Source organism: Odocoileus virginianus, chromosome 34, assembly GCF_023699985.2.
Source record: "Odocoileus virginianus isolate 20LAN1187 ecotype Illinois chromosome 34, Ovbor_1.2, whole genome shotgun sequence".
NCBI lineage: Eukaryota > Metazoa > Chordata > Mammalia > Artiodactyla > Cervidae > Odocoileus > Odocoileus virginianus.
The window spans coordinates 21,627,053-21,648,716 of NC_069707.1; the positions used below are offsets into that span (position 1 = coordinate 21,627,053).

Here is a 21,664-nt window from a genome sequence, read left to right on the forward strand (position 1 = left end):
CGTCATTAAAGCAGGGGATTGGGGGGAAAGTTTTAATTGCACCAGATAGTTTTCAAACAGCCAAATGTCCTAGAAAGCATTCATCTTAAAACAAATTAATTCGCATAAATATTTGCTCCACTAGGTAACCATTCTCCTGCATCACCTTCTTCAGTTCTTCAGGAACTCAGTGATAACAGGCTGAGTGTGAAGGTAAATTCTCCTACGGAAGTTTTGAACCAGTTAGAAATGAAATGTCTTTGTGCCTACATTTTCTTATAGAACAGCCTGGCCTTTACCTAAATTATTTCAGTGCTTAGGGGTATGTTTCTCTGGGCCTGGTCTTATCTCCATCTGTGTTGAAAAGATTTTCAAGAAGCATTTGAAAATCTCCTTTTTCTCTACTATACCACAGGGTCTCCCACAAGGTGTGTGGAGAAAAAACAGGAAAGCATTAGCTGCTCTCGGGTTCACTAGGCTGAACTAAACAACGCGTATGCAAAATAGAAAAGATTTTAAATTGGCAGTAAAAAACAAGCAAATAATCCTGCATTATCTCAAACCCACGCTTCGTAAGGAATTATGTATGTGTGTATGTGTATATATACCTTTGACTGTATTAAAAAGTCATCATAAATTACTAAGACTAGTGGGTCACACAGAGGTGTTTCAAACGCAACAATTTCAAGATGCAGCTCATTATTTTTCCCTTAAAATTCCTCTTGTGTTCCTACCGTACAGGACTACGGCTTAGTTTCTCAAAACTAGAATCCTCAGAGGTTTTCTAGTTCTGCCTGCCCTATCCACTCATCACACTCTACCGATCTGTACCCAGGCCAGCCCTCAATCCCACCCCCGTGGCACCACCCACGTCAATTTCCAATCACACTCTTGGGACAGCCACCCGACTGGCCTCTGCTATAACTGCCGCCTTTCCACTCCACCACTGCACTGCTAGAGCCGCCCTACTAGAGCGTGCATTTGTTCATCAAGTTTTTCCGATGGTTCTTTCAACAACCAGCATGCATTCAACACTGCCGTAATCCAGCCATTGTTAGCAAAACCTTTACATGTGTTATCTTATTTCTCTTCATGACAATCCTATGTGATGGGCACAATTATTATTGGCACTTACAGATGAGCAAATCAATGCATACAGAATTTATATAGCTTGTTGATGGTCACTGGGAGAGCAGATGGCAGAACCAACGTCCATCTCAGATTATCAGACACTCTTGACGGCTCCATTGTAAACCTTCCTTCAATCCGGTTCCCAAACAACCCTCCAGTCTTTTTTGCAAGGAGATCAGAGACTATGAACCTCTCACATTCAGGGATTCTACATGAAGGCTCAGAAGCCCTTCAGCCACTGAATAGGATGTAAGATGAGGGCTTAGGGCTCTCAGAACTGCCACCTGCCCTCCGAATGAGTGTGCCTCTTTCGACACACATGGTCACAGAAATATCTTGATTCCAAGGAAGGAAAAATTAGTTCACACATGCTGCAGAACTTCTTATACTACTCTGCCCCTGCAGAATGCAGAATCAGATTTCAAGCCATTGCTTTTCAGAGGTTAATCACACACGACTAATCAGCTTTGCCTCAGCATCTCTCTCCACAACTCATTCATTCATGACAGTCATTTGATGAAGGCCAGGCAGAGAGGAAGCCAAGGAACACAAGTGCAGGGACAGAGCAATGTGGACTGAAGATGTGATCATAGGCTTGTTTTTATAAAAATGACCATCCATCTGAGTTGTTACAGAATTTACATGAAGAGATAGTCATATGAAAAGGAAAAAAAGAAGAAAATGTTAGATATTGTTAAGGCTGCCCTGACATATTCCACATACACTGTTTGATAAATATTTTATTGTTATTCCAGGAAAAGCTTTTAAAGGAATACATAAGCCAGCAATTATGGGGAAGGGATGTCTCCTTCTCAGAGATAGTAGGAATGTCAGTTCTTGCTGCTGAGGAGAGGGTGAACACACTCACCCCTGGCAGACTTGCTGAAATGAACATTTATTCATCGAAAGAGCCAGAAGTCCCAGGCAGCCATCCTTTCATATTTGTTAATTATAGAAAAAAGACACACAAATATCTCTAATGCAGCCTCTGTGTGATCTGAATAAATCAGAGGCACTCAGCTCATGTGTAGTAATTGTTGCGCTTTTTTTCTAACAATTATCCAAATCCCAACACAGAAAGCCTTTCTGGAAGAAAGCCTGACTCCTTAGAACTGATGGTCCAATCGACAGGACTGGTGCTCAGCTCTTAACTGCTGGCCTCTGTAATCAGGGTCTGAACCCATCTCTGATGGGAAAAATTTAGGCAGACAACATCATTATCTTGTTTAAATTAAATGGGAGAAATTGCAGTATTCCAAGTTAATTGGGTATTTTGGTATGATGTTAAAGAAAATTTGAGGGTTTTTTTCTTTTTGGCCACTTACCAGTACCATCTCAAATGCCTTCCTTATAGTCAATACAATTTATTGAAAGGGTGTGTGTGTGTGAGAGAGAGAGAGAAATGAATGTTCACATTGCCCTCCTATAAGACAGGCTGCTTACATCATCGTGAAATAACCAAGAAAAGTGATCAGTAGCAGCCAATTCACCATTATAAGAAAGAAGTTATTTCTGAAATATTTAAAAAATGTTACTTAAAATCCTGTTATTCCACTCATAGGTATACATATCCAAATCTGAGATTCCACCTAAAATTTGAAACGATATAGAAATTGCTGCTTTAAAAGCCACTTGACACAGTGCGTAAATATTCTTAAACGTGTCAGGGGCAGAGGTATTTTATGAATGGCATTTAAACCCATAATCAAGTATAAAATTGTGACAACACTTATCCCCCTAAGCTATGGTTAGCCAAAAAGTAAATCACAACCTTTAGCAATTTTTTAAACCTACAAAAAGTCTGCTACAGTAGTTTCTTTCTTTTTCGTAAATGGCCTTTAAATAAATATATGAGTCAGTTAAGAAAAGCATTTGCTTGAATTAAAGTGATAATTCTGCCAGGACATCAGTATAATTAATTGTGGGTGGCAGGAGTTTTAAACGGGGTTAAATTAGGGATTTGGGTTTATTTATTTATTTTTTACTCATTCTCCTGCTGTAACTAGAAAAGCGTTTGGTTGATCTTGAAATTGTGACTTGTCATGGAATATCATATCTACATGCTTTTATGATAAGCACTATGGCAAATTTTTTTCATGATCAAGACGGGGAAGAATGCATGTGCATCAACCCAGGCTCTTCCTCATTGCTACTACTACTATCACACACACACACACACACACACACACACACACACACACACACACACACACCCTAATATGTGTTTCTTTCACAACCCTCATTGTTCATCCCAAATATGTAGTGTCCCAATTTATTTCCATGCGTTCCACCTCAAATACAAAATTATCTTAGTCACAGAGTTTTACTCCTGGTAAGTGATTTCACAAAAGACCTCAAAACACTCTGTCTTCAAAATTTTCTGCTTGCCTGCAATACCTGCGCCAAGCCCTGAAACAGCTACATTTCATAAACAAACATGTTTTCCAAAAAAAATGGGGGGGGGTGGCTTACTGTGTACAATGTGCCTTACATGGTGTATTATTCTCTTAGCAGAGCTGACCGCATCTCAGGAGCTATAGGCGTTTCTGTAAAACGGCCACCAGCAGAAGAACTGAACTAATACCCTTCAGGAGGCAGAGGATTCATAACACAGTTGGGAGAATTCTGCGCTAAGTGTCAGTAACCCTGAAATAGGAAGTAATCCCATAGTGTCTATCATCTAAAAGTTCAATATAGCAAAGGCAAGAGGAAAAGTTCTGCCTGAGAAGCAGTTTAATGCTAATCACTTGATTGGCATTAGAATACTTCTGAAGTCATGCATGTCTAGCTGTCAAGTAAAGACGTTAAAAACCAGCACATTATTAAAAGGTGCGTGATGGCTGTACTCTGAAATTAAAATATCGGACGATCCTGAGACATTTCCTACATTGCATCTAACATGAAGACTAAGCATCGGACACAAGAATTCTTCTGCTGTGACGCTCTACATCTTGTAACAGTGAAAAAACATTTTTGTTTGGCTCATTAACACCGTCTACCTTTTTTGCCCCCACCTCCTGCCCTTAGTACTAGTTTTATCATTCACTACATGCCCTTTTCACTCACTGTTCGGAGCACAAAAGAATCAAAGCACACAAGCCTGCAGCCGAAATAACAGTGCAGTCTTCCAAAAGGTGAATGTGGAATTACAATCCACGTTCCCAATTCCTGAACTTGAAAGCAAACGCTAATTGCCTTGTGGACAATGCAGCAGGGTTAACGCATTGAATAGCTCCCGGTCCTGAACCTTTCAGGGCAGAATAAGACCCACAAATAGGCAAACCTTCCTCAGCAAAGGATGGAGACAGCAAACGAGCCCCAGAGGTTGTGAAAAAGGACATGCTTGCTTTACCTACCGGTTTTGTCCATGTCTCAGGAGGGACGAGTTCTGGAGCTTGGCAGCTAGGAAGCCCGGCTCCTCTCCTGGCTAACGAAGCACCCTGCCCTTCTGCTGATTATCAGTCCTTGCTGGCGCACAGAGGATGCTTCATGCACTGTCTGCAGGAGACACCGCCAGGAAATTTATATCTCCAAGGATGACAAACAGCCATTAGCTCCATTACGGGCTGATTAAGAGCCACTGAGCCTATCAAGTAGGGACTTGAATCCACTGGGGTGTTCACCTCTGTTCCAAGCAAGGGAGGGAAAAAAAAAAAATCACTGCAATGTGGAGTGTATTGCACATTTCCGAAAAGCAGTGCACACACTACACAGAGCACAGTGCTTTTCCAAAAGATGCCAGAGCAAACGTGAATAGGAAGGGGCACAGATAATTAAAAGGTAAAAAGAAATCTTAAAAAAAATGCAATAAATTATCCTTCGTGGGGGACTCATCTAAACGTGGTCCAGCCTTTATCACTGACATCACTGGATGACTGGGCAACTTTTCCATTTAGAATTTTAAAGTTTATTTTCGGTTATTGTTGTTGCTGTTGGGGGTGGGCAAGGAACAGCAGATCCAGCATTCTAAAATAAAGGCTATCTGTAATATTTCTGCTCTGCATACATGCTAATAAGGTAAGTATTTTCATTTCATTTTGGTTATGTTTTCATCAAGATTCGTGTTCCTATTTCTGGTCAGAATTTCTGCCCACCTGTGTTAACAGAGAAATTCAAATGGATCTCCCTAAATGTCACTAACAACAGAAGAAATAATTGTCAAAAGATGCCAGGGGAATCCTATAGTCTGTTACAATCTGTAGCCATCAAAGTAATAGAAATTTGACGATCAAGAAAAATACAGTTACTAACACAAGAAAGTCCATCTCATTCCTTTTCTTTAATTTGGCTATATAAAGACGACCCTCAAAGCCACCAGACACTGCACTGCTTCCTCCAGAGTCAGAGCCTAAAATGGACGGAGTGCTGAAACAATCACGGGCCATGCCCTGAGGCTGTTATATTAGAATCTGGGGAGAGCACAATTCTGTTTACTGTATTTTCTCAGCTATAGGAAAAAAACTAGAATGGCCTCATTTAACCTATGAAACAATGACTCCACAGTATAGTAAGGCTCTACAGGTTTTTTATTTTCACAAGTTTTCAAAAAGCAGTTGGAGTGTTATCAAACCCCCTGTATTGTTAAATTTTAAAAAGCAATTCATTTATTTAGTATTTCTTGATGCCACTAGAACTCCTAGCAACAAACAAGTTGCAAATTATTTACAATCTGGGCTTCTATTTCCACAGTTTCTAAGTATTTTTGTTTTTAATGTCACCAAACTTACTTATAGATTTGAGGTTTCTGTACTGTTTAGGTGATATACTTCATTTGTGATAGAACATATATTTTCCTCAAAGAAAAGCTGCATTTCTCAGTGATTTTGCCCTGAGATTTTTATCCCCTTTATTTTAATTCTGTCACACTAATTGGAGGATATATCACTAGATTAATTTCAGAAAGCCATTCTTCATATGTTTTTGAAAATTGCTTTGATCCCAGAAGACTCAAATCACTGTGGCTTCCATAACTCATCTACCTGCCCTGATTAAGACTATCAACTATCCAGAATGAGTGTTGTCTGTAGAAAATCTAGGGCAAACTTACCATTAAAAAAAGAAGAAGAGTTAGGGAAATACAAAAGCTAAATGAGAGAGAAGGTATATTACGAAGTTTGAGATTTTGGTAAGGAATAGCTCAGAAGTGTCATCTGTTCGTCATGCATGCTAACTGATAGGAATATATTCATATTAACTCTCAGGCTTCCCTGGTGACCCAGTGGTAAAGAATCTGCCTGCAATGCAAAAGATGTGGGTTCAATCCCTTGATCGGGAATATCCCCTGGGGCAGGAAATGGCAACGACTCCTGTATTCTTGCCTGGAGAATCCCACAGACAGAGGAGCCTGGTGGGCTAGAGTATATAGGGTCGCATAAGAGTCAGACACAACTGAGCGACTAAACAACAAACATGGGATCTTCGCACAGAGTTCAGTGTGTGAGTTGACTATTTTTAATACACTCAGTCCCCAGAGTACAAACAGACTGTGCTCTAGAAGTGTGTTTTAGAAACAGACTCACACAGGGAACAAACCTATGGTCATCAAAGGGGAAAGGTGGGAGGAGGGACTAATGAGGAGTTTGGAATTAACATATACACATCCCCATATAAAACAGACAACCAGCAAGGACCTACTGTATAGTGCAGGGAACTCTGCTCAATATTTCATAATAATCTGTATGAGAAAAGAATCTGAAAAAGAATACACATATATACATATATGTATGCATATATAGACATACATATATGTATATATATACACATATACATATATATACATATATGTATACATATATGGACTTCCCTGGTGGCTCAGTGGTAAAGAATCTGCTTGCCAATGCAGGAGACAAGGGTTCTAACTCTAGGTCAGGAAGATGCCCTGGAGAAGAAAATGGCAACCCACTCCACTATTCTTGCCTGGGCATTCTTGCATGGACAGAGAAACCTGGAGGGCTGCAGTCCATGGGGTCACAAAAGAGTGGGGGACAACTTAGGAACCAAACAACAACAATGTATAAACATATAAGTATGTACAACCGAATCACTTTGCTATATACTCGACACTAGCACAACACAATAAATCAACTATACTTCATTGAAAAATAAATTTTTTTTAAAGTTTGTTTTGTTGGTTATTTGAAAAACACTTTTTCTTGTAAACATTGATTAGGTTCTAAGAACAGACTATTAAACTCTGTTTAGCTATAATGTGGTTTACATAAGATCCCATAATCTTTTATACACAATGATAAAGTCCAGAAAGTTCTGAAAATCTTAATTTTTTTTAAAGTTTGGCTCCAAAATGCATTTGGGGTTCACAACTGACTGGGCTATTTAAAAACTTTACAAACCCCACTTAGAGTGAATAACATATTTTGATTCAGAAAATTTAATGTTACAGGTATGGCAATCTGTCCAGACACTGCTGGGGATGATATATAATATATAACATAACATATGTTATATGCATTCTCCTACCTTTTTAAAATGTAAAAATTTTGAATTTGGAAACACACCTGATTCCAAGGGTTTCAGATGAGGAACTATGGTCCTTCACTACATTTTTGCAATTTAAAATAGTAGAAAATAATCTTTTCTATTATTTTACTCCAGGATCATCTTCCTTATTTAGCAGCTCACAATCTCCCTCCCTCACCTGCTAAGTGCTTGATCCTCTCTAACTACTGATGTCATAAGAGATAAACAAGGGACAAGCAACATAGAAAGATGTCAAGAAATAATGAAATTAACGTTGCATGACTATTAAGAATCAGGCCAATAGGGAAGTCTGGGGGAATACATGTGTACATATGGCTGAGTCTCTTTGCTATCCACCTGAAACTATCATGATATTGTTAACCAGCTATACTCCAATATAAAATAAAAAATTAAAACCGAAAACAAAAGTAAAACAAAAAACCAATCAGGCCATTTAAAACCTGCACCAATTGCTAACGACTCATCAGCTTCAGGTATCCCTGATCTTGCCATCAGTACCACAACTGCCCTGACCCAGAATCAGAAGATGCCAGCATAACAATGGAAAAGCAAGGTGAATGGAACGTTTTCCTCAAGCTCCAGAGAGAACTCAGTCGCTCCACTCATTTAATTCAGACCCACAAATAATATGCTCTAGTTGGGAAACACCCGAATACAAAGCAGGCCCTTTCTAATGGTCCTGAAGATACTGTATGGCATAGTAGCAGCATCAAAAGGAGTGATGCTATACATCAGGTTTTAAGATAGACTTAGTTCCTGTTTTTATTAACTGTCCCATTGTCTCTATTCCTCAGCTTTCTTAGCATCAGACTCATTTGTTTGAGCCCAGTGGTAATCTGGAGTACCTGCATCCAAAAAAAAAACAAAAACAAAACAACAAACCCCACCCTCCTTGCTCTCCCACTTGCAGAAAGAAGGTTATAGCCTACCCGCAGGGTTTTCTAAGAACTGTTTGCCTGAGATGGGTTGGGAGGTGTTTGTGACTCCTCCAGGCCTGGACAGCCGAGGTAGCAGGAGCAAGGCCACCAATGGTGTCCAGCACCTTCAAATGTATCGCCAAGCACCTGGTGATCACCTGGCTAGTATCACATCTTTGGCAAGAAAACAGAACAAGCTTCCCTGGTGGCTCAGTGGTAAAGAATCCACCTGCCGATGCTGGAGACATGAGTTCGATCCCTGGCCTGGGAAGATCCCACAAGCCACGGAACAGTGAAGTCCGTGGGCCACAGCTCTGAGCTGGTGCAGAGTCAGAGCTCTAGAGCAGGAAAGCCGCCACAAAGAGGAGCCTGCATACCACGACTAGAGAAAAGCCTGCGCAGCAACAGAGACCCGGCACAGCCAAAAATAAATAAACACAATTGTTTTAAAACCAAACAAAAGTCTATTAGCCTCTCTCCGTTTCCATTTCAAAGCTGTCTTGGCTTCCCAGAGAAGTTCTCTTTATTTGACATTATTTCTTCACCCGTCACCCAGTGTTATTGAGATATCATTGATAAAGCACTTAGTTTACGATGTACAGCATAATGCTGTGCTGTGCTTATTTGCTCAGTCGTGTCCAGCTCTTTGTAACACCCATGGACTGTAGCCCACCAGGCTCCTCTGTCCATGTGGATTCTCCAGGCAAGAATACTGGAGTGTGTTGCCTTGCCCTCCTCCAGGGGATCTTCCTAACTCAGAGATCGGACCCAGGTCTCTTGCATTGCAGGCAGTTTCTTTACCATCTGAGCCCCCAGGGAAGCCCACAGAATAATGACCTACACATACTGCATACTCTCATATAGATACAAAAGAAAAAAGTGGTTTTTTTCCCTGTGATAAGAACTTGTGATCCACTCTCTTACAACTTTCAATACACCACACAGCCAGATTAATTACAGTCAAAGATTGTACTTTACCTTCCAGGACTTACTTACCTTATAACCGAAAGTTTGTACCTTTCATATTGTTTCATATTATTTCTCAACTTTCCTAGCAGGTGCTTTCGTGTGCTGGGGACATAGGGAAGAAATGGTGTCAACCACACTCTACTTCTTCTGACTGGAATGTGAGCCCAGGTGTACCAAGAGCTGTTCAAATAAAGACAGTGCAGAACTAGAAGCAGAAAGTCTTTTCCAGGAGGTCTAATAACTCCAGAACTACAGGCTTCAAATATGCTTTGGCTTTCAGGGCTAATTGGGATCCTTCTCTTATAATGTTAAACTTTGTTCCTTAGAACAGAAGAATTAGAGAAGAAATTTCCCAGGTCGTAATGCTGCTTGGCTCAGCTGATCTCTGGGACACCGTGGTCAGCCTGTCATCTCTTGATTCATCCAAAGAAAGAAGTACTGAAATATCAACTACCAATTAGGAAACAGTCAAGCTTGCTTCCAGTCCCTACTGGAATTCTGTTCTGAAAAGATTCTTGCCACTGCTCTGACAAGAACAGCTGTGGGACACAGATAGTTTTGATGAATAAAGTGCTTGGATTTATAACTCTCCTAAGTACTAAACCCAATCCCTGAACTATTAAAAAAAAAAAAAAAGTTCATAGGATGAAGTTCTGCAACAGAAATTATTTCCAGGAAGATTTGGGCAGAAAAACACTAGACATTTATCTAATGTTACATTATCCAGATTTTAGGACAATATTTACTTGACACATATATGTTTTTTATTATTCCTAACCATTCTCCTTTAGAGATTTCTCTTCTACTGTAAGGTGAGGGTGTGGGGAGGGGTCTTCTGAATGACTTGTTACCTTTTGCTTCTCCTTCCTTATACATGATCCTTAGATTATGACTTCCATTCACACAAACTTTAATAACATCTAAATGCAGAGGACAGGGAACTTTTCAACAAACTTAGAACTTCAGCTGGCATCTAGACCTTGATGAGCAATAGCTGTTGTTATTCAGTTGCTAAGTCTTGTCTGACTCTTTGCATGGACTGCAGCACGCCAGTCTTCCTATCCTTCACTGCCCCCTGGAGTTTGCTCAAACTCATGTCCATTGAGCCTGTGATGCCATCCAGTCATCTCATTCTCTGTTACCCCTTCCGCTGCCATCAATCTTTCCCAGCATCGAGTCTTTTCCAATGAGTCAGCTCTTCACATCAGGTGGCCAAAGGATTGGAGCTTCGGCTTCAGCATTAGTCCATCCAATGAATATTCAAGGTTGATGAGCTATAACCACCAGATAGTCTTCTGATAGGTTTGGACTTTTGGTCCAGAACACCAAAGACACAGTAATGTGACAAACATTAAGTAGGTAAGTCACAGCTGGGCTGGAGAAGCTCCATAACCATTTCCATGAATTAGAAAGCAGTGGAAAGCTCAAAGCACTGACTGAGCCGCTGAGCCGTGCTGTGCTCAAGGGGCAAAAGCAGGGGCCGGAGGCCAGGCGCTTGGCTCCTTTGTGGTGATGGCTTAAAAAGAGCTCCACTTAAGAAAGGAGGGGTCAGAGCCAGGCTCTGCTTGAAAGGGGCTCCTTGACTCAAGAAAGAAAGTTTAAAAATGGCTGTTGACTTATTTCCAGAAGCCAAGACTTTATAAAGCTTGGGTGGGTGGAGAGAGGATAAACCCTCACAAGCAAGAACAAAATAAGCTTCATGCTGTCTCCCACAATATGAGATCTGCAATATCCCCTCAAAATAGAGCAGGAGCCTCCAAAGTCATTAGGAAGTGCTGACTCTAGACTGAAGGACCAGAGGAACAAGGTGGAGGCAACTTCACATCATAACACTATTAGAGACGGAAAGAGTTGAAACCAAAACCAACAAGGCAAATAATTTTTAAAAAAGACCTTCCACTCGAATGCACAAGCTGAATTCCAAATATTTGGAATTCCAAAAATCCAAAATTTGACAGAGCAAGTAAATAAAATAACCAATAAAATATGATTTCAGTATTAATAATATCAATGCCATGGAAGTCTCATAAAGATTTTTTTAATGACCCTGTTTATCAAAGAGACAATGAAGGGATGACCTCTATCAAAAACAAATAGGAAAAGAAAACAGGTGGCTATGGGACAATAGTAGATGGATGTGGAAAACAACTTACAGGAAATCTTGGAAATGAAAGAGAGTCATGACACTCAGACCAACGGAGACTTCTTATCATCAATGGCAGATGCCAGAAGACAAGAGGCTGAAAGAAAATAAATGTCAACCTTGAACTGTATACCCAGCTTTACTACTGCTCATGACTAAAACATTGATACATTCCTAGATACAGACACAGAAACTAAAAATTACTAAAAGGATGCAATTTAGTGAGATGAAAAGTCAACCCAGAGAGAAGGAACAGGATAAAAAAAAATAACGCGTAATAAACTGATAATATGTATTTGCATATTTAAACAACTATTGATTACAAAACAGTAATTTTATAATTCACAAAACATCTGCAAAACAGAAGTCAAACAGGATGAACATAACAAAATAAGGGGAGATGTTCCATGAGAACTTAAAATGTGAAAAGAAAAGAGAAACAGTGAATAACTTTAGATTTAAATTTTAAATTGGTAGATAAATTTGTAGTTATATATGTTTTGTAAAAGTTAGGAAAAACCACTAAAAGAACAGAAATAGTTTGGTTACTTAGCTCAAATCTCTAAAATCAACTGAATTGCACAGTGGGGAGGTACAAAGTGGTCCCACTGTTTTGAAGGAAGAAAATACAAAAATGTCTATTAACATTGCTTTTTGTATAAAAGATAAACTATAAAGCTATAATGATATTTAACATACAGATTTTCTTGGCACTTTCACTTTTCTGTATGTCAGACTTGAAACATACTGTAAATAGTTCTATATAAAGTTGGTGCAAATTTAGGAAATCAAATTCATAATTTGGTTTTAAAAGGTTTCAAATGAAGAATTTTAGTGGATTTTTAACTCATTTGCTAACATAATTGTGCAACACATACTGATTAGCTTTCAAGAATAACCAATGACAACAGGGGAGAAAGTCATTTACTAGCTGAATTTCAACCAAGATCTCCGCATGAAAAGTTGATGGGACTGAATCATGATTTAACAAGCTCAGTCAATGATGCACTTTTTCAACTCAGATATCTTTTCAACCCTGATTGCCATTAAAGCCAAGAATCACAACAAACTCACTGAGAATCAAATAATGGACTTGCTATTTCTTCAAGTATTAAACCAAGATTTTTAAAAAAATGATCCACACTCAATCATTGCCTTCATTGAAAATAAATAATTTTGTCCATAAGACTTTTGCTTTATTAATAAATTTTTATTATTTCTGAAATATCGGTGATTTCACCTTGATTCTGGACTTTAAAATGCTGTGTTTTTATGTTACATAATATACATGATACATCAGTATTAGTATAGAAGGCAAAAAAAAAGGTGTGTGTTAGTCGCTCGGTCATGTTCAGCTCTTTGCGACCTCATGGACTGTAGCCCATCCACGGAGTTCACCAGGCAAGAATACTGGGGAGTGGGCTGCCATTTCCTCCTCCAGGGAATTTTCCTGACCCAGGCAGGGATCGAATCCGGGTGGTCTGCACTTCAGGCAGATTCTTTACCATCTGAGCCACCAGGCAAGAAACGTAACTTCTCAATTACCAAGCACACATACATTGAGAAAACATGTTAATTTTGTTCTGACTTAGATTACTACAGCACCCTGCTTGTCAGGCATCTGCAGCACAGACCCCGCCCATGCAAATTCCGTGTGCTATTCCTAATTCTTCTCTTTGTTTTTTGACTTTGTTGTTGTTTGTTGTTGTTGTGTTTGATATCCTGCTGCTGTTACCATGCAAGAAATCTATATATCCTTTTCTCTCTGTTGGTCACTGAACTCCCAGATGCCTTTACTCTCCTATCACTCGCTGGATCACTTTTCTTTCTTCATTCAAGGAATTATATCCTTCTCACCTTGTCTATATAAAACTTTCTCCAACAACCTAGGAGCACATGAAACTTGTGGCACTCTACTTTTGCAGATTACCATACAAAATATAATACTATTTAGCTTGCTTATACTAATATTTTACTTAATTCATTTTTAATTCATTGTAAGTAAAGATACTGGATATAGTTCCACGTGCTATACAATAGGTCCTTGTTGGTTACCTATTTTATATATAGTGGTATATATCAGTTAATCCCATACTCCCAATTTATCCCTCCCTTTCCCATTTCACATTTGGTAACCATAAGTGTGTTGTCTATGAAAAATTTCTTTTAAGGCTGCCAGTTTATGTCTCAATTTGACTAATAAAATGTTTAAAGCTAATCTTTCATGCCTCACAAAAAAAGAAATCTCTTAGTCTTCAATAATACTCAACAGTGTTGATATGAAAATAAGCATGGTAGAATTTCTGCCTGAAAAGAGACATATGAGCCCTCCTTCTAAATTCCAGGAGAGAGCTGCATTTAAAAATTATTTCTGAAGGGAGACTATCTTATAAATCTATTAAGTTATAGCAGAATGATATATGCTTACCACTATCTAGATCGATGTATTTATCACTTTAAGGATTTTTAAAAATAGTTTTCAGGAACTTTCCACCTACTTTATTATGGCCAATTCTCAAAAAAAATCACTGAATAGGCTGCAAAACAACCAGGTCACTGGAATGTAGAGGAAGGCAACTGTCTGATCGGTACTGAGCTGTTGGCAAAAGACAGGTCCTAACTCCATCCATCAGCCAAAAGGGTGGCTTAAAGGGCAGTTATCAATGCTTGTGGATGAGTTGACTGTTATAAAAACAAGCAAACAAGAGGAAGAACTGACTCAGAGTCTGCTCCAGCAATATACAGCCTCAAGTTCTGCCCACAATTCACCACTCAGCTGAAAGCATGATGAGTGCCCCCTTCAACTAGAGAGCAAGTTCTCTCCAACTAACAGATGGCTGGCAGGTGCTGGCAGGTGGCTGACTGGAGGCAGCCTGCCACCCAAACTGACAGAGATGATTGTCTTTGTCAGGCTTGCAGAAAGGGTCAGACTACTGTTTTCCTGGATGAGCAATCAAGGGCTATCAAGTCTAATCAAATCTGGCCCGCTAACATGATGCTTTGGCCAGATCGAACCCCAGAATCTAAGATAAGTCACATGCTCTGAGTCTGCCAAAGTCCCCACCACTCCCTATTGTATTACACTGACCTGCACACACCTTTGCGACCTGCCTCTTGAAAGCATCTGTGTCTAAGCCAGCAGAACGGATTCATGACCTCTCAAATCCTTTCCTGAACCATAGTTTTGTAAAGAAAGGGTGGGATATTCCAGCTATTTGTACAGCTTGGAGACATGGATATGTTTCAGGCTAGATCTAAATGAGCTGTTCCTACAGGCTGGCACAGGAAACATCACTTTGCAACCAAAAAGTGTTTTCATGGGATACCTCTCTGGGATTCATGCAACAAAGTGCTTTGGGCTCTCCATGACTTAAATTAAGTGGCTAACATTTCTTGAGTGATAAGGTGTTTCTTAACTTGCATAATTCCTTATTAAACATGTTCTGATTACATCTACTGCAAGACACAGTCCACGAAAGGAGGGGTCTGGTCATTCTTCCTCATAGCTCTGAAAAAACAGTACTAATGCTGCACGATTATCTTTAGAATGAATATGTGACTAGATAAGTGATGGGTAGAAATAAATACTGTGGTCCAGGCACATGCATTTCACTAACAGGCGAATCCCACCATGCCTCAAAAGCACTGGTCACTTCTTTTCACTCAATCATCAAATTCTGCCTGATCTCTTTAAAGGGCCCAACAAAAATTTGGTCACCTCCTTCAAAAGTACACTTTGGCATTTATTAGTAAAGAGTTGGTAAGTACTGATACGTATTTAGTCTTCAGCTCAATTGGGGCAATGATTCTTTTTCTCTATGCTCCTTCTATCTTCTCATCCAGGCCCTCATTGAGGAGAGCAGCAGATGACCTGAGTTTTTCATATCAACCCAGGACACCTAGAGCAAAGTGCTGAGTACACAAGGTGGTAACAATAAATGCCTGGCTGATTGAACTGGGGACTAAGTTCTTTGACTCTCCCCACTAACATGACTGTTCCAAGGGAGTGAGGGATAAGATCCCATCTAAGTTTAATTACTAGGGACTAGTCTCATGTGCTTACTACTTAACCCACTAAACCTGGCACAGAGAATAGTGAGAAACAGCAGCCATCTAAACAGTTCTAGAAGGACTCATTAGGACCACAGGAAACATCTAGCTGCAATCTTTGAGGTCTGGAAGGCCGAGTGATTCCTCCAAGTTACTTAGAAAAGTTTCTGGGTGCCATCGGATAAAAAAAAAGCAAGACAAAGAAAGGCACTGGTAACAATCAGGGTTTAAGCAGGTTCTGAAAGAGCAGCAGGGAAATGGGCCAAGACGGGGAGCCCATGCGGTTGTTCTTAGAAAAGAAATTAGCCATCCTATGACTGCCTGCTCTACCTGCTCTCTCCATTGTCTTTTTGTCTGTATTAGCTTCCTGTTGCCACTGTAATAAATCACCACAAACTTAGTGGCTTATAACAACCTAAATTTATACATACAGTTCCAGGGGTCAGAAGGGTGAAACAAGGTTTTATGTGGCTGAAATTAAAGTGATGACTTGACTGGCCTTCTGGAGGCTCCAGGGGAGAAAGCACTCTTTGCCTCTTCCTTGGCTTGTGGCTGTTATCACTCTAATCTTTATTTCTGCTGTCCCGTTGCCTTCTCCACGCCTGATCTTTTTGCCTCCCTATTATGAGGATCCTTGTGATTACACTGAGCTCAACTGAATAAACCAGGATAATTTCCTCAACTCAAGATCCTTAACTTAATCATGACAGCAAAGTCCCCATTGAGACTCAGGAGACCTGGGTTCAAAGTAAATTAGTTAAGTTTGATGATGAGTAGACTCTCTTACTACTTCTGCTTTATTGACTATGCCAAAACCTTTGTGTGGATCACAACAAACTGTGGAAAATTCTGAAAGAGATGGGAATACCAGACCACCTTACCTGCCTCCTGAGAAACCTGTATTCAGGTCAAGAACCAACAGTTAGAACCGGACATGGAACAACAGACTGGTTCCAAATCAGGAAAGGGGTACGTCAAGGCTGTATATTGTCACCCTGCTTATTTAACTTATATGCAGAGTACGTCATGCAAAATGCAGTGCTGGATGAAGCACAAGCTGGAATCAAGATTGCTGGGAGAAATATTAATAACCTCAGATATGCAGATGACACCACCTTTATGGCAGAAAGCAAAGAAGAGCTAAAGAGCCTCTTGATGAAAGTGAAAGAGGAGAGTGAAAAAGTTGGTTTAAAACTCAACATGCAAAAAACAAAGATCATGGTATCCAATCCCATCACTTCATGGCAAATAGATGGGGAAACAATGGAAACAGTGAGAGACTTTATTTCTCTGGGCTCCAAAATCAGTGAAGATAGTGGCTGCAGCCACAAAATTAAAAGACGCTTGCTCCCTGGAAGAAAAGCTATGACCAACCTAGACAGCATTTGAAAAAGCAGACATTACTTTGTCAACAAAAGTTCATCTAGTCAAAGCCATAGTTTTTCCAGTAGTCATGTATGGATGTGAGAGTTGGACTATAAAGAAAGCTGACTGCCAAAGAATTGATGATTTAAACTGTGGTGTTGGAGAAGTCTCTTGAGAGTCCCTTAGACTGCAAGGAGATCAAACCAGTCAACCCTAAAGGAAATCAGTCCTGAATGTTCATTGGAAGGTCTGATGCTGAAGTTGAAACTCCAATACACCACCATCAAGTTCTTGATGTGAAGAACTGACTCATTGGAAAAGACTGATGCTGGGAAAGATTGAAGATAGGAGAAAAGGGGACAACAGAGAATGAGATGGTTGGATGGCATCACCGATTCAAATGGACATGAATTTGAGCAAGTTCTGGGAGTTGGTGATGGACAGAGAAGCCTAGCGTGCTGCAGTCCATGGGGTTGCAAAGAGTGGGACATGACTGAGTGACGGAACTGAGACTCTCTTAACTTTATAGAATCTCTGCAAACTGGATAATTCTCAAACACACTCTTAAATTCTTTAAAGTAGTATTTTGAGCACCCCCAGGAGCCATCACTTGTATCATAAATAGTTGGAACATGGGAAACTTCCAAGGAATTTGAAAGGAACAAACTTCTAAGTGAGACTACCTACAACCCACCTATTCAGAAACAGGGGGGGGGGGGGGGGAAGATACAGAATTAATGTTAAAATAGTAACATCAGCCTGCAATGATTCACCAGTGTGTTTATCTTTGGAGGGCTAAATTAAGCAGAACATTCTGGCGACATTCTTTTTCTTTATTCTAACAGCATTCTTTCTCCCTTTTAAAAACAAGGACAACACAACAAGCTCTGGTCCTCTTCATGAAAGCCTTATGCAGGACTCTGTTCCCTTGAACTCTGGATTAAGTTTGAAACTTGTAATTTAAAATGTGAATGCCAAAATAACATACATGTGGAACTTCACAGTTAGCACTGCTTGTCAAGGTCTCCTATGATGTCTGCTTTGGGCACACCTTACAGCTTGCTCTGTGAAAGTGTGAACTAAAAATACGTTGGCTCATCAGTCATTTGAGTCTGGAAACATTTAAATAATTAAGCTCGAAAGCTGGTCAGTACCACAGAATGCTATGACCCCAGAGATGTCCTGGGCCCTGAGGGTTCCACATCAAAAGATTAAAAAAATATCCCCCAGCCCCAAGTAAACGTGGCATAAAACCCCTCTATCTAGTAAATGTAGCACAAAACCACTTTCATTTCATGCCAAATAAAGTTAGAATATCAGAAGCCCATCACCGACTCTCCTTTTTTTTTTCCACCTAATTAGTCTTTCCTGTGTCACTTGACATCTTTACCCTTGTTCATGTATATTTCAGTGTCCATCATCTAATTGGACTTCTTACTGAGCGACATCATTCTTTGTCTGTCTATATTTTGCATCAAATGCGTCACACCTTATACAGGCTTCTAAATGTGTTCTTACTATAGGATTCTAAAATTGGCTTGCTTCTGAAAACCTGAATTGAAAATGTAACAGAAAAAAAGACCAGTTTTAGGAAGCTGTACGTTATTCTTAAAATCATTATGTAATAGTCTTCCTTTCAGAACTTCTTCCCCTCAATCCCTAAATGATGTCTTTGCAAAGAAAGTCCGCTAAAACCAGCGGACTGGAAGAAGAGAGCCCCAAGTCAAATGTCCCTACAGACAGAGTTCTTGCTACTGACGGCCCGGGGAATGGGAGCACCCAGGGACCCGTGCTTTACTGTAGCGGCCCCAGCACAGGGTCCCTGCACCGGAGCAGGGGCCGAGCCTCACCTGCCCAGGAGTGCAGGCTGTCGGCACTAGATGGGTTGGCGGCTGGCTCCGGAGAAAGCCTGCATGCTGGTCTGCTGGATCTGCCAAGGTCAGTGCCGAGGCGGAAACCCAGGCCTGCTCCCCAGCCATCATCATCAAGTCAAGCGCTTTTCCTACTTTCCTTCCCCCAAGACAGCACCCAGATCCACTTAGAAGAAAATTAGGGGGGGTTCCCCCTGATATTCATTGCTGCCTTGTTATATAGTAGAATATTACTCAGCCATAAAAAGAAGCGAAATAATGCCATTTGCAGCAACATGGATGGACGTAGAGGCTCATACAGAGTGAAAGAGGTCAGATAGAGAAATATTATATAATATTGATTATATGTGGAATCCAGGAAAATGGTACAGATGAATTTATTTGCAAAGCAGAAACAGTCACAGATGTAGAAAAGAAACTTACAGCTATCAAGTGGGGATGGAGGAGAGTGCTGAATTGGGAGATTGGGATCGACATATAAACGTTACTGTATATAAAATAGATAACTAATGAGACGCTACTGTATAGCACAGGGAACTCTACTCAGCGAGACCTAAGTGGGAAGGAAATCTAAAACAGAGTAGATACATGCATATGCATAACTGATTCACTTTGCTGCACAAGCATGCATGTTAAGTTGCTTCAGTCGTGTCCAAATCTGTGTGACCCCATGGACAGCAGGCTCCTCTGTCTATGGGATTCTCCAGGCAAGAATACTGGAATGGGTTGCCATGCCCTCCTCCAGCGGAATCTTCCCAACCCAAGGATCAAACCTGGGTCTCCTGCATTGCAGGCAGATTCTTTACCAACTGAGCCACCAGGGGAGCCCAGCGGAACTAACGTAACATTGTAAAGCAATTTATGCTGCTGCTGCTAAGTTGCTTCAGTCGTGTCCGACTCTGTGCGACCCCATAGACGGCAGCCCACCAGGCTCCGCCGCCCCTGGGATTCTCCAGGCAAGAACACTGGAGTGGGTTGCCATTTCTTTCTCCAATGCGTGAAAGTAAAAAGTGAAAGTGAAGTCGCTCAGTCATGTCCAACTCTTAGTGACCCCATGGACTGCAGCCCACCAGGCTTCTCCGTCCATGGGATTTTTCAGGCGAGAGTACTGGAGTGGCGTGCCATTGCCTTCTCCGTAAAGCAATTACACTCCAATCTAAAAAGAGAAGGGAATTAGGGGTGTTCAGTCTATGCCAATCCTTGTGTATTGTTTCTATATCCCAGTGAATATTTTCATCAGTTCTAAACACAAGCATTTGTGTCTGAATGGGATTTTCAGTTGGCACTGTCCTAGAAAGAGGGCAGCATTTCCCTGCCTTGTGAGAGAGGGGTAAGTGGAGAGGCCAAGGGGATCTGGGGCAGGGCTCCTCATGCCTGGGTCTGAGCGTGGCACTTGGGTCGCATCTGCCCTCCTCCTGGTCTCCCCTGGGAAAGCCTTCACCCCATCTGGCCCTCACTGGTTCTGCACCAGAGGCCCTCGGAGGTCACCGCTGAGCCCTTCCTGAACATAAGCCGCCGTGAGTCTGCGGCTTCTCTGTGGCCCATACATTCTGCTCTGGGTGCCTGGAAAGTTTCTGCTTTTCTCACATGATTCTGGGCCAGGGAGAGGCTGCCCCGGGCCCTGCTAGCCTCACCAGCTCATTCTCTGTACTCGTGGGGCACGGAGCTTGGTGACACACTCCAGCAAGTGGCCCAGGACACCAAGCAGATGTTTTGTTTTCTTTATCAGCAGGCTTTATGCAACATCCCTCCAGAGTGTTCCAAATGTGTCTCCATCTGTCAGCCTCGGTGATTATCCTCAAGGAATTCTTTCCAGCCTTTTATCTGATGCCAGGCCCAGGCTTTGGAAACTCAGAAGTCAAGAATTGACCTCACTGGCCTCTGCCTTCGGCTGTCACCCTTTCCTAAGGAAGTGAAGGCAGAATGCCCCAGCTGCCTGCACCAAAGGCGATGTTGCAAGGCACAAAGAGTTACAGGAAAAAAGAAAAAAAAATCTGCTACTATTTCAAAATACTATCTCCAAAACACACATAAAATTAATATAAGAAATGCTGTCCTTGGTCTACAAATATGATGACATTGGCCAGTTGGCCGTAAGGTATGGATGAGTTTTTCTGGGAGCAGGTATGGATTTGTTCCACTTTGTCCATGGCCACAGCTCACCCACCTAGTGACCAGCACATGCCCTGGCAAGATGCCCCCCTGGGTCCTGCGGACAGGATGGGGCCACACAATGGAACAAATGTATCCACCCACACCAAGACATCCTAACAGACTGTTCTCATGACCAGTCTCTCCCACAGTAACCTCAGCAAATAAGACACAAGGCTTTTTCTCTCTCAGGTCTTCAGAAATAGCATATAAGACAGCTTGTTGGTATAACTGACAAAATAAGCAAACACACAAATAAGTACATAAACAGAAAGTCGTTGAGCTCCCAGAGTGTATGCACACCTAAAAGGCTTACTGAATGGTCTTTGCTTGGGGGTATTTCCTTCCTTTCTGTCTTCAAGAGCACCCACTTGTGATCATAGATGCCTACTGACTGTGCAATCTGGAATACTGTAATTAGCTGTCTAACACTGATTTTCTATTAAGGCACATAAATAACATGAGGGAGGTGAAATGCTAGGCCCCTCTTGAATAGTGTCTTAAAATAACAGAAGGAAGCAACCACGTGCTGATAGATGTTGGCTCCCAAAGTATATTTAAAGTCAGAGACTGGCATTTGCTACTGAACA

The 21,664-nt window shown here is 41.0% G+C and overlaps 1 protein-coding gene across 5 annotated transcripts in view; it reads right to left on the reverse strand.

The window, feature by feature from the left end:
* The window catches only part of PHACTR2 (phosphatase and actin regulator 2), a 291,648-nt gene that overhangs the window by 211,183 nt on the left and 58,801 nt on the right, over nucleotides 1-21,664 (reverse strand). Inside the window, exon 1 of one of the 5 annotated variants that reach the window (XM_070461306.1) lies at nucleotides 4,467-4,716. The exons of the other annotated variants lie outside the window; for them this stretch is intronic. Coding sequence (XP_070317407.1) covers nucleotides 4,467-4,479 — 13 coding nt within the window. The 5' untranslated portion in view covers nucleotides 4,480-4,716. Of the gene's footprint in view, nucleotides 1-4,466; nucleotides 4,717-21,664 lie in introns of those variants that run through there. 5 annotated transcript variants of the gene reach the window in all.